Source organism: Ictidomys tridecemlineatus, chromosome 4 (genome assembly GCF_052094955.1).
Source record: "Ictidomys tridecemlineatus isolate mIctTri1 chromosome 4, mIctTri1.hap1, whole genome shotgun sequence".
In the NCBI taxonomy this organism is placed as follows: Eukaryota; Metazoa; Chordata; class Mammalia; order Rodentia; family Sciuridae; genus Ictidomys; species Ictidomys tridecemlineatus.
The window spans coordinates 8,070,097-8,082,368 of record NC_135480.1 but is presented as its reverse complement, the minus strand read 5'-3'; the positions used below and the strand labels follow the sequence as shown (position 1 = coordinate 8,082,368).

At 61.0% G+C, this 12,272-nt stretch overlaps 1 protein-coding gene and 1 long non-coding RNA gene across 4 annotated transcripts; one reads left to right on the top strand and one right to left on the bottom strand.

The window, feature by feature from the left end:
- Positions 1-2,643, bottom strand: LOC144376981 (uncharacterized). Its single transcript, XR_013437433.1, has 2 exons — positions 744-2,643; positions 1-625 (listed from the first exon to the last, which is right to left on the bottom strand). It is a non-coding gene; the product is annotated as an uncharacterized LOC144376981 (long non-coding RNA).
- A 2,722-nt stretch (positions 2,644-5,365) lies between these two features.
- On the top strand, positions 5,366-11,394 carry Slc22a12 (solute carrier family 22 member 12). Of its 3 annotated transcripts, XM_078045749.1 has the most exons (11): positions 5,366-5,773; positions 6,026-6,148; positions 6,716-6,819; positions 7,152-7,306; positions 7,381-7,549; positions 8,716-8,839; positions 8,968-9,083; positions 9,260-9,522; positions 9,797-9,905; positions 10,125-10,328; positions 10,747-11,394. In XM_078045749.1, the coding sequence occupies exons 1-11, from the start codon at positions 5,747-5,749 to the stop codon at positions 10,808-10,810; spliced, it is 1,458 nt and encodes a 485-aa protein (XP_077901875.1). In that variant the 5' UTR covers positions 5,366-5,746; the 3' UTR covers positions 10,811-11,394. The 3 variants fall into 3 exon arrangements, with proteins under 3 accessions (XP_077901875.1, XP_077901874.1, XP_005333540.1); XM_078045748.1 differs by having other exon boundaries at positions 5,366-6,148; XM_005333483.5 differs by having other exon boundaries at positions 5,367-6,148; positions 9,308-9,522.
- The last annotated feature ends 878 nt before the right edge of the window (positions 11,395-12,272 follow it).

Below are 12,272 nucleotides of genomic sequence, written 5' to 3'. Positions count from 1 at the left end.
TTTGAAGCAGAGACAAAGATTTCTTCTGGCCAGGGCCGGGAGCCAGAAGCAGGCCCGGGGAGGGGCCACCTGAAAACAGAAAAGCCACAAGAAGGGGGGCGGGGGAGGCAGGTACAGTCTCGAGACCCATTCCATAAAGTGCCACCAAGTTCTCAGAACAGGCGCCTCCCGTAGCCCACTCAGGAAGGAGGCTGGCACGGCCCCGTGGTTTAAAGCCTGTGGTCAGGGTGCAGGCGGTCAGGGGTCAGCTTCCACGGGAGTGGGCTCCGGCAGAGAGGGGCCAGTGGTGCGCAGGGCGGGACGTCCGCGCAGAATGGGACCAACACGATTTCACTTTCAAATCAGCCATCGCCACACGACAGACAAGAATTTCAGCTGGGGCCAGTCAGAAGTAGAGGCTCACTCCAGGGAGGATGGGGCATCTGCAGTGAGCTGGTTGGGGGTTCCTGGCTCTTCTTTTAAAGGAAACCTGGAGAGAAGTGGGCATGGGAAGGTGGCAGGACCCCGAGATGGGTCCCGGTGGTCTGGTCAGTCTTGGGAGCCTCCATTACCCATCACGGGTAGCCAGCACCTCGCCAGGGATTCTCGCCTGCTCACGGGGATAAGCCTCCTGAGAAATGAAAGTCTAGAATGACCAGTGAAGAGCAAAAGACAGTGAGTCAGAAAGAGTTTTAAAGAAGGAGCCCTGATGGGTCCAGTCCACAGGAGCCGGAGCTGGACCACTGGCTCCCGGGGCCACTTACGGGGGCACATCAAAGGCAGGGGAAGGCTTCTCGGGCAGAGTCTTGCCTCCTGACATCTTGCAGTCAGCAGGTTGGTTGGCGTCTGGGCAGGTCACACCCATCTCAGAGGGGCTGTGCGTCTGGGTGGTTGTAGCAGGTCACCCCATCTCGGGTGCTGTGGGGACCAGCAGAGCCGAATGGGGCTCACGATGTGTGTGGGCGGTCAACCAGAGGAAATGTCCGCTGCAGGTTTCCTGACTCCAGATTAACCTGTCACTAGGCTGCGGCGACGCGCAATATGGTCCACACACAGTCCCCGGGTGGCTCTCGACCATCGCCCGACCCGTACACAGTGCTGGGAAGGCCCCTACACTAGAGAGTCCTCAAGACTGTCGTCTCTCTTTGCTTAATCTGCTGACTAGGGGTCACTGACCGTGTACAGGTAAATTTACAGATTTCCCAGGGATTTGGGAGTATCAGGCCTGGAGGAGAAGCAGGCTTAGGAGCAACAGACCTAGGAAAGTATGAAACTTTGGAATTATTATTATTATTTGTACAGGGGATTGAACCCAGGAGTGCTTAACCCCTGAACCATATTTATATGGACAGGGTCTTGCTAAGTTGCTTAGGGCCTTGCTAAGTTGCTGAAGCTGGCTTTGAACTCGCGATCCTCCTGCCTCAGCCTCCCAAGCTGCTGGGATTACAAGTGAGCGCCACAAGCAAGCCCTGGAGAGGCTCTGTCCACCTGCACACTTGCTCCAGAGTCTGCAGCTGTGGCCGGGAGGCAGCGGCCCAGCCAGGAACCACCTCCTCGCAGTCTGCCTTGGGACAGCTCTTACCAGTGACGGGAACCTGACCAGCGTGCACCACTTCCGGGCTAGGACGGTCCAAGTGCAGGTGACTGGCCGTCCTCCCTTCTCCATGGCTGGATACACATGAGCACCACAGACGGGAAGAGCCTGTCCCGGAAACCTCACGGAAGAAAGCTGCCCACTGAGCAGCAATACTCATTAGGGACTTTACACCATCAAGAGCTAAACTTCTAGCTCAGTTGGTAGAGGGCTGCACAAGACCCTGGGTTCACTTCCAAGCACCAAAAAAAAAAAAAAAAACCAAAAAAAAAACCCACTAAGCGTCTAGCTGCTCACAGTGGAGCACAGTGAGCTCAGCTCAGGACACTGAGGCAGGAGGACCTCAAGTTTGAGGCCAGCACTGGCCACTTAGCATGATCCTGTCTCAAAATTAAAAAAAGGACTGGGGGGGTGGGCTGGGGTTGTGGCTCAGTGGTGGAGCGCTTGCCTACTATGCATGAGGCACTGGGTTCGATCCTCAGCACCACATAAATGTAAAATAAAGACATTGTGTCCACCTAAAACTTAAGAATAATTTTTTTAAAAAAATGACTGGGATATAATTCAATGGTAGAGTGTCCCTGGATTCGATCCACAAAAATAACTGATTAATAAAATAAATAAACCTCTATGGTATCTGAGCCGTTATGTATTTGGGGGTTGCTTGTTATAGCAGCTAGTATCAGTCTGCTCCATTCAAACCACTTCCCGTTTCCCAGCTTCTCCTTATACAAAGTTTCTTAATGTGTTTCTGCATTCACTGATCCTGCTTCCTCTCCTCCAGTCCTCAAGGAACCCAGGCCGGTGGGGATTTCACTCCCAGTCCACAGCAAAGCCTCAAGCCATGGTCACTGGAGAAGTCCACGCTGCCGCTCCCGGGCGGGTCCTCGTCTCCCCCACCCCGAGACTTAACCTTGTGGATGACCCGGTCAAACGCTCTCCATCCAGCTCCAAGCTCCTGGAACCCGGCTGTCCTGGTTTTCCACACCACACTGGTTTTGCCTTCTACACACACACACACACACACACACACACACACACACACACCACACACACCTCTCTCTCTCTCTCTCTCTCTCTCTCTCTCTCACTGGCCCCCCCTCTCTTATTGACCTCTCAAAACCAGAGACTGGAAGGCTCAGCCTCAAACCACCCCTCCTGGCGATGAAAGGTCACTCCCAGAGTGGACTCACCCAGCCCTGTGACCTGAAACGCCTTTCATGCCCTAGTAATTCCCAGCCACTCCGTGACACCCCGCCCGCAGGGCTCACGCCATGCCAAGCTCACGGCTTCCCAGCCCAGCATTTCCTTCCCGTGGCTAGTGCAGACCTGAGCCCCTTACCAATACTGCTGGCCTGCCTGGCCCCACAGCTCCTGGGGGCCCTACCCCACCCTGCCCCTTCCTTCATGGAGCCAGGGGTCTTTTGATACATACGTCAGAGCTGTAGGAGCTGTGGGTTCTGATCCTGCAGCTGGTCGCCCCCAACTCCTCCCACTCTCTCTGCTCACTCCACCCTGACCACACTGACCCCCTTACTACTCCTTGAGTGTCCAAGAACATTCCTACCCCAGGGCCTTTGCCCAGGCTCACCCGCTGCCTTGAGTGTTCTCCAGTTGTGTGTCTTGTCTCTCACCTACTCAGGTCTCTTCCAATATCACCCCCTCAAAGGGAGAGAGGTCTCCCCTGATGGCACTGCTTAAAGTAGCCCCCTAAACTCTTTTTTTAAAAAATATTTTTAGTTGTGGATGGACACAATGCCTTCATTTTGTTTATTTAGTTTTATGTGGTGCTGGGGATGGAAACCAGAGTCTCACTCATGCTGGGCAAGCGCTCTACCACTGAGCCCCAGCCCCAGCCTGCCCCCTTCACTCTTTACCCTTTATGTGCCTAGTAGCTCTCCATGGCATACTCTCTACTTTTCGTTTTTTGTTGGCCAGCTTCCCCTCCCCCACAGGGATGAGAGGAAGGCAGGGAATGACCTCCTGGGTTCCCTGCTGTATCCCCAGGGCTTCCTGCAGAAGCGGGCACTTCGTCAACATGCTGTGAAATCTACTCTGTGAATGGGTCTCCATAGCAACCAGAAAAGCACATTCCGAATCCTCTTGGAGAGTGAGGAAATGAGTGTGCCCATGAAACAAGAAGTGGAAATTAGGAAACAAGAACAGGCAGAACCAAGATAAGGGCAGAGTCAGAATAGGAAGAACCAAATAGGGATTCTGAAATGAAAATTACAAATTCTGAAAATAAAATGACCATGATTGGAGAAATAAAAATCTTAATAGGAGGTTTAAAAAGCAAAATGGATTCAACTAAAGAGCAAGTTGGGAAGCTGGATCCTGAAACTGAGTAGCCCCCACAAGGAGGATATTGGTTCCAATGGATCCTGGATTACATTGGGATTATGTAACTCAAGCATTTGCTCATTAATCAATTTGCTCATTTAATTCATGCTTCAGTGCTGACTATGTGCCAAGTGATGGGATGAGCAGTGAACAAAATAGCCATTATCTGCACCTTCAAGGAGCTTCCATTCCAATGGTAGGAAGCTAAACAGAAACAAATAAATGAGTAACGTGTACTGTGACCCATGGTGGTAAGTATAACGGAGATAAAAGATGTAAGAAATGGAACTGGGGGTGCCAAGGATGGGGGCAGACGAAGTTTAGTCGGGGAGTTCAGAGAAGTCCATGCTGAGAACAAGCCTTCCTAACACAGACTTGAAGGAATCCTCGGGATTCCATGGGAATCTCTGGGAGAAGAGGGGCCCCGGCAAGAGGAACAGCAGGTGCAAAGGCCCTGAGGCAAACATGCATGTGGCACAAAGTACAGCAGGGAGGTCGTTGGAGCTGATGTGTGGAGAGCAAGGACCAGAGATGAGCTTGGAGAGGCAATGGCTGGCCCAACGGTGTCACTGTAAAGATTGGCTTTTACTCTGAGAGAGGTGAGGAGGTATGGCCACATTTTGAGCACAACTGTGATGTGGCCTGACTGGAGTGAACCAGAACCCCTGTTCTTCAGGTGGAGAATATTCTATAAAGGCTCAGAGTGGAAGCAAGGAGTCTATGGGGAGGCCACTGCACTGACCCAGGAGCTTCACCTGATAGGCCAAGATGGTCGCAGTGGAGGGGCTGTGCATGTCCTGGACGCTTTTTCTTTTGTACCTGGGGATTGAACCCAGGGGCGCTTGACCTCTGAGCCACACCCAGCCCTTTTGAGACAGGGTCTTGCTAGGTTGCCTTCCTCCTGCCTCAGCCTCCCAAGCTGCTGGGATCCCAGGCGAGCGTCACTGCACCTGGCCCCCGGACAAGTTTTGAAGGTGAACTGGCAGGAGTCCCCCGGTGACCGCCTGGTGTCGTCCTGAGCAGCTGGGAGGATGGAGCCTCTAAAAGCTGAGACAGGGAAGCTGCCAGGGAGGCACATTCGGGGACCTCAGCCTCGGCCATGCAGAGGTGGCTGTGCACACTCTGAGCTCAGGGCAGCTGGAAAACTCGAGAAGCCCCACTGTGGCTCAGGAGAGGGGAGCGGCAGAGGGGGTGCAGGGATCCGTGATGGCAGCCCACGGGCTAGGAGGCGTGGGGACACGTGGTCCCCAAGCCCACGCCGCTGGAGGCTCCAAGAACAGGGGAATCCCGGGGCCACCCTGTGAGGCAGGCAGGGGCCCTGAGGGGTGGCACGAAGCCACGGGTGTGGAGCCCGGGGTTCCCTGAGGCAGAGGGAGGCCGGCCCTGCCGAGGCCCTGCCCTGCACCTCCCTCGGGCCGGGTTAAACTTTGTCTGGGATGATTGCTAAACGCTCTGCCATAAGCGGCCCCTGGTCACACTTTAATTCCAGCGTGGGTGGCTTCAGTCTCCAAGTCCCACTTTCCAAAGTCAGCTTTCTCCAGAGGCCCAGGGGCAGCAGAGGCTCCAAGGGACACGTGGGTGGCCTCAGGGTCACAGCATGTGGCTCCAAGGCTCGGTGGGAGCCACCCCAAGTGACAGCCAGTGAGCGGATGCCAAGGAGCCCCAGGCCCAGCTCTGCAAAGCCGGTGGCCCCTGACATGCTCCCGGCTGCCCGGCTGGGGACGCTGGAGGGGTCGCTGCTGTGGGAAGCGCAGACCTGTGGCTCGTGGCCCCGGGCCCTGGACCAGCTTCTGTGAAGCGGGCGCCTCCCTGGGCCCCCCAGCCGGCGCCATGGCATTTCCGGAACTCCTGGACCAAGTAGGTGGCATGGGCAGGTTCCAGATCCTCCAGCTGATGGCCCTGGTGGTCCCCATCGTCCTGCTCACCATGCAGAACATGGCCGAGAACTTCTCGGCCGCTGTGCCCAGCCACCGCTGCTGGGTGCCCCTCCTGGACAACGCCACCAGCCAGGCCGGCGTCGCAGGGGCCCTGAGTCCCGAGGCCCTCCTGGCTGTCTCCATCCCACGGGGCCCCGACCAGCAGCCACACCAGTGTCTCCGCTTCCGCCAGCCGCAGTGGCAGCTCCTGGACTCCAACGTCACGGCCACCAACTGGAGCGAGGCCACCACAGAGCCGTGTGTGGACGGCTGGGTCTATGACCGCGGCACCTTCACCTCCACCACCGTGACCAAGGTGAGGGCCACATCTGGCTCCTGGGGGGTCAGAGCCACAGATCAGCAGTTGGACTCAAAACAACGGTCCAGTCCTCCCCCCGGCCTCCCTGGCTCTGGGGTCAGCTCTCAGCCGGGCCTCTGCCGCACAGCCCTGCAGGGGACGGGGACCTCCCAATGTGTCTGCTGACACTTGGCTGCCAGTCACGGGGCGCTTAGTGACCATTTGCTGGGTTCCTCCAGGACAAAGCACACAGGGCAAGCCCAGGTGCCTTCTCATAAGGGACATGAGACAAATCTGGGCCAGTGGAGAGGGACAGCTGGTCCCAGCAAGCAGGAAGGGCGTTTCTGTGAACAAGAGGAGGAATGTGGCTCTGGGCAGGGCAGGGGCAATAGGGAGCCACTGAGGGCTTGGTGGGGTGGCAGTGCACTCCTCGGGAGACCAAGCCACACCTGCGGTGCCCTCGCAGAACCCGGGGGGGGGGGGCCCTGCTCCACGCCCCCAGAGGGGGCCCCCTCCGTAGGAGCCACCCACTAGCTCCTGGGCCCCCACCCTCCTGGGCTCACCCCTCCCCCGCTCTCCCGCCAGTGGGACCTGGTGTGTGACTCCCAGTTTCTGAAGCCCATGGCCCAGTCCATCTACCTGGCGGGGGTCCTGGTGGGAGCTGCGGTGTGTGGCCACGCCTCGGACAGGTGAGCCCCCTGGTCCCCGTGGGTCCCTTTTCCATGTCACCAGAGCACGTCTGGCCGCTCCTCGGGCTCTGGGGGCTGTAGAGTGTCATTGTGGCTCGTCACTCTGCGCGTGGCCACACCAGCCTTGGGTGCCGGCCTGGAGGGCCCCTGGTGACGGGCGGCCCTTCCCCGCGGAGCACGCCTTCCGGGGACCTCCAGGGCTCCCGACCCTCCCGAGGTCTGACCCAGGGCAGCTTCCCCCGCTCGGTGGGCACAGGGTGGGCTCCACAGGTCCAGATCCCGGTGACCCCGCCACACGCCCTGGATCCGCCACCCTGGTGTGTGTGCCGCAGGTTCGGGCGCAAGAGGGTGCTGACGTGGAACTACCTGCAGACAGCCGTGTCTGGGACGGTGGCTGCCTTCGCCCCCACCTTCCCCCTGTACTGCCTGTTCCGCTTCCTGGTGGCCTTCGCCGTGGCGGGCATCATGATGAACTCGGGCAGTCTCCGTAGGTCCCCCAACCTGGGGCCGTGCAGGGTAGGCTGTGGCGGGCCTCGGGCTGACCCACGCCGTCTCCTGCAGTGATGGAGTGGACATCGGCGCGGGCCCGCCCCTTGGTGATGACCTTGAACTCCGTGGGCTTCAGCTTTGGCCAGATGCTGATGGCCGCGGTGGCCTATGGTGTGCGTGACTGGTGGCTGCTGCAGCTGGCCATCTCCGTGCCCTTCATCCTCAGCTTTGTGTACTCATGGTGGGTGCCGCACCCTCTCCCCTCCTGGAAGAGACCCTGCCCGCTCTTGAGGTGCCCAGTGTAGGAGACTCTCCGTTCCCTGGGGACAGAAGGCTGTCAGTGCGGGAGGCCAGGGTCACTTGGGCTGGAGGGAGCCTGCACACCACAAGCCTGTGACGCAGACCCTCTCCAGCCCGGGGTTCGCTCGCCCAGGATCACGTCCCGAGGCCTCCAGGAGCCCCCTACTCACTGTCTGTGGCCTAGGTGTTGCTACTTGGCCACCCCAAAGCACGCAGTGGGTACGGCCCAGGCCTCCCCCTCGAGGTCTCAGCCAGCATCTCCAACCCCCCCAAGTGCTGCAGACCTCAAACCTGCCCCACCCCAGCTTCGGCCTCAGCTCCAGGCGCCTGTGACACCTCCCTGCCAACACCTGCTCTCCCCACGTTGGGGACAGTCCCCCACCTTATGCTGGAGTCCGAAGGCCACACACCTCTCCCTTCCTCCCTGTGCCCAAGTTGACAAGCCACTGGGGCTCGTCGACTGTAGTCTGTACCCCCAGCCCCCTTCTGTCCCCTGTTCCACAAATCCCAGACAAGCTCAGGACCCAGGTGGGTGTGAGGCAGGTAGCTCCCCATAGGACAGCTCACCTGGCTCAGGGACCTGGGCCTGCGGGGGGCTCCGTGGGGAGTGGTGGGCAGGCGGCCGGGGGGACAGCCAGACGTGAGGGGTCCAGAGGGGATGACGGGGGCTGGCCAGCGGGTGACATCACAGACCTGCTCCTGGCCCGCGCCGGGGGAGGAAGGTGGGACTTTGGCAGCAAGAAGGAGGAACGGGGGACTACGTGACACCAGGGGCGCTGGAGCGGGAGACCCACTCTGTGGACTTTGGGGCCTGGGTGCAGCCCAGCCTGGCTCCTGAAGGAGGTGGGGCAGGGCTGTGGGGCAGGAGGAGGTGGGAAGGAACCAGGGTCACCCACCGGCAGCAGCTGGTCCAGGGACAGAGGGTGGGCCCCAACCCCAGCCCAGGGAGGAGGGAGGCGGAGGGCCACCTGCTGAACCTTGCTGTCCCCTGCAGCACGGACCCCACAGCTGGAGCTCTGGTGCCAGGGAGGCCCCTTCCAGCTGAGAGACAGGGGACAGTGAGGAGGGGGAGGGGCAGGCAGTGACCCACACACCCCTGCACGCCAGGTGGCTGCCCGAATCCGCGAGATGGCTCCTCATCACGGGCAAGCTGGACTGGGGCCTGCGGGAGCTGCAGAAGGTGGCCGCCATCAACGGCAAGAGGGCAGCAGGGGACACACTGACCATGGAGGTGAGGACCTGGCCTCAGTCCCTCTCCCTGCCCCAGCCGGGAGGCCAAGCACGGGTCAGCTCCCCGTGAGGGTCCCCGCGGGAAGGGCTGCAGGTGTCCCAGCACCGACACCTCTGCCCCCCCCCCAGGTGGTGCTCTCAGCCTTGCAGGAGGAGGTGAGCAGGGGCCAGGACCCCGTCAGCCTGGGCGCCCTGTTCTGCACACCCGGGCTGCGCCTGCGGACCTGGGTCTCCCTGATGATCTGGTAGGTGCCTTTGACCCCACCCCACCAGGCCGGCCTCTGCTGCTGGCTGCCAGGGGAGCCCGGAGGCAGGGCTCGAGCCGGCCAGTGGCCAAGGGCCCGGCGGGCTCTCCTGCCTGGCCACTGGCCTGAGAGTGCCCCCAGGAGGTGCTGCAACCCGGTCACCTGCCCCTCTGTAGTCAGGCTCCCGACAGGACGCGCCCAGCTCACCTGCCCACCGCCCCCAGGTTCGCCTTTGCCTTCACCTTCTACGGCCTGGCCCTGAACCTGCAGGCCCTGGGCAGCAACATCTTCCTGCTCCAGCTGCTCATCGGGGCCGTGGACCTCCCGGCCAAGATGGGCACACTGCTGCTGCTGAGCCGCCTGGGCCGCCGCCCGCTGCAGGCCGGCTCCCTGGTGCTGTCGGGGCTCTGCGTCCTGGCCAACACCCTGGTGCCCCACGGTGAGCAGGCACAGCCCGGCTGACCCCCAGGGAGGCAAGACCACGGGGCAAGAGCCAGGAACAGGGGTCCTCGGTCCCTTCCTCCGAGGGCTAGGACCAGAGCGGCAGCCCCCTGAGGAGGCTGCTGGGGAGCGAGGGCCTGGCTGGGCCGGAGCAGCGGAAGCAGCAGCGGAGTCCAGGGGACAGAGATGGGACAAATGGGGACTCAGGGATGAGTTTCAGCAGGAAAGAACTAGGCCTGCCGCCCATCCTGCTAACCTGTCTGTGTCCACAGAGATGGGGGCCCTGCGCTCAGCCCTGGCCGTGCTGGGGCTGGGGGCGCTGGGGGCCAGCTTCACCTGCGTGAGCATCTTCCTCAGTGAACTCTTCCCCACGGTGCTCAGGTGAGGCCCCGGAGAGGGTGCCCTAGGCTGGGAGGGAAGTGGGGTGGCTGCCACGGACCCAGATGCTCCTGCCCCGTGACTCCCTTCCATGTGGTCTCGGGCTGTCCAGGCAAGTCCTGGCCCAGCCTGAGCCCCTGGGCCACGTGGGGCTGGGCTGGGGCAGAAGGTCAAAGCTGCCTGCGGATATGGCGGCCGCTCACAGGAGCATCTGCGCTGCAGGATGACAGCGGTGGGCCTGGGCCAGATGGCCGCCCGTGGGGGAGCCATCCTGGGACCCCTGGTCCTGCTGCTGGGCGTCTATGGCCCCTCACTGCCCCTGCTGGTTCACGGGACCGTGCCATTGTTGAGTGGCCTGGCTGCACTCCTGCTGCCCGAAACCCAGAACTTGCCGCTGCCCGACACCATCCACGATATACAGAACCAGTGAGTGGCCCAGCCCCGGGACGCCCTCCCTTTCTTCTTTCCCTTCTTCCAGAGAACCCCAGAACGGGGGTCACTCACCCTCGTCACTGAACAGAGAAGTAGAGACCCGGAGAGATAGAGGGTTGGCCCAGAGTCACACGGCACAGCTTGGGGAGAGTGCAGGCAGCCAGGGCTGGGTCTGCCCCCGACTGTAAGGCTTTAGCCTCTGCCCTGCATTTCACCCAGGAGGTGTAAATGGCCCAGCTGTCCCCAGGCCACCCCAAGAGAGGCCAGGGAGAAGGGGGGTGTGGCCTTGTCAGGGGGATATCAGAGGTGTGCTGAGGTCCTCGCAAGTCCTGGACTCGGTGGTCAAAGCCCTCTGATGGCTGCCTCCCGCCCCCAGTGAGGTGACACGCCCCTCCACCTCCTTCCCCAACAGGGCAGTAAAGAAAGCAAGACACGGCCCTCCGAGGTGTGTGGTCCTCAAGGCCACCCAGCTCTAGCTCCTGGGACGCCGGCAATGGACCATCAGAGGAGGCTTCTCGTGTCCCCCGGAGGTGGCAGAAGAGAGCAGAGGACGGTCTCCCTCCCCGTCAGGAGCCCCTCCCACACAGAAGGGGCAAAGGGCAGCTGGGCAGGCAGGAGGCCTCCACCTCTCCTACCACCTGACCTCCCGCTGGCTGCACAGGCGAGAGGCCAGGGCCAGGGGTCAAAGGTGACCATCATCTCCCCTGATGCGGGGCAAGCCATGGAGTCCGAGTTCCTCGGCTTCACCCTGATGCCCTGGGCAGCCTGGCCTGGCCCACCCAGCCCCTCCCCGTGCCTCGCCACACTCCAGCCACAGGCCAGGCTTTGTGCTCTGCTGCAGTCCCCTCCCCACCTTCACACCTGAGGTCCTCTTGGCCTCCCAGGCCCAGGACAGGGGCACAGCACTAGCCAACAGCGCTAGTGACACCCTGGCCCAGTGTCACATCCACACACCCAGCTCCTCCCTCCAACCAACAGATGAGCCCAGGTGCTCCCACCCAGAGCTGGTCAGAGGGACAGTGGCGTGAGGGATTGAATAAAGAGAGAAAAAAGGAACAAATGAACGGCTGCCCTCCTGACTCCTGGGATGAGCCCCCAGGGTCTAGCTGCCTGGGGGCGGGGCCAGGAGAGGCCTGGGGAGGGGGCAGGAGAGGCCTGGGGGCTCCTCCCGGTCTGCGGGGCCCAGGCACTGCCGTGTCCAGCCCTCGCCATGGGCCGTGCTGGGCCTCTCGGCTCCATCTCCTTTCATCATCTTCTGAACTCCACGAGGAAAAGCTGCCCCATTTTACAGATGGAATAACTGAGGCAGGTAGGAATCGGTTGCCCATGCCATACGGACAGGAGGAGGCAGAAGCAGGACTCGGCCCCGGTCTGTAGGTCTCCAAGCCCAACTGTGGCGCTAGTGGCCCTGCCTCACTATCTGGGCCTGCAGAGACACTTCTCGAGGGCAGCAGCAGGGCCTGGTCATCCCTCCCAGGATCACCTGGACCCCGCAGGGTCCTCTGGCTGCAGGTGTGTGGCTGCAGGCAGAGGTCATGCGCTGCCCAGCATGATCCCCACCAGACAGGACCCCCAGCTACACCACCAGGGGACGTGCTGAGTCAGTCTCTGAGTCCACCTGTGCCTGTGTGACCAGTCCTAACATCTGTGTGCACACGCACGTACACACACACACACCTCTATGCACACACACACATGTGCACACACAGAGAGGTCAATGGGAAAACGAAGCAGCCTCTGGCCGCCGGGAGATGGAATCCGGCCTGGCCTGGTCTTGACAGTGTGACCCCTGGGCATCTGAGGCTCATGCCCTTTGGCCATCCTCCCTTGACTACCCCACAGTGAAGATCCCCAGGGCAAAAGCGCAGAAGTAGGGGTCCCTCCACACACTGGGGGGCCGGCCTGGCTTCATCTCTTGTCCGCCCGCTGAGAGCCAGC

Bases quoted from the DNA above. Each gene is read 5' to 3' on its own strand.
- Slc22a12 (XM_078045748.1), top strand. From the start codon at position 5,747: ATGGCATTTCCGGAACTCCTGGACCAAGTAGGTGGCATGGGCAGGTTC. The intron at 6,149-6,715 runs GTGAGGGCCACA...CTCTCCCGCCAG, and splicing joins CCTCCACCACCGTGACCAAG to TGGGACCTGGTGTGTGACTC. The intron at 7,307-7,380 runs GTAGGTCCCCCA...CGTCTCCTGCAG, and splicing joins GATGAACTCGGGCAGTCTCC to TGATGGAGTGGACATCGGCG.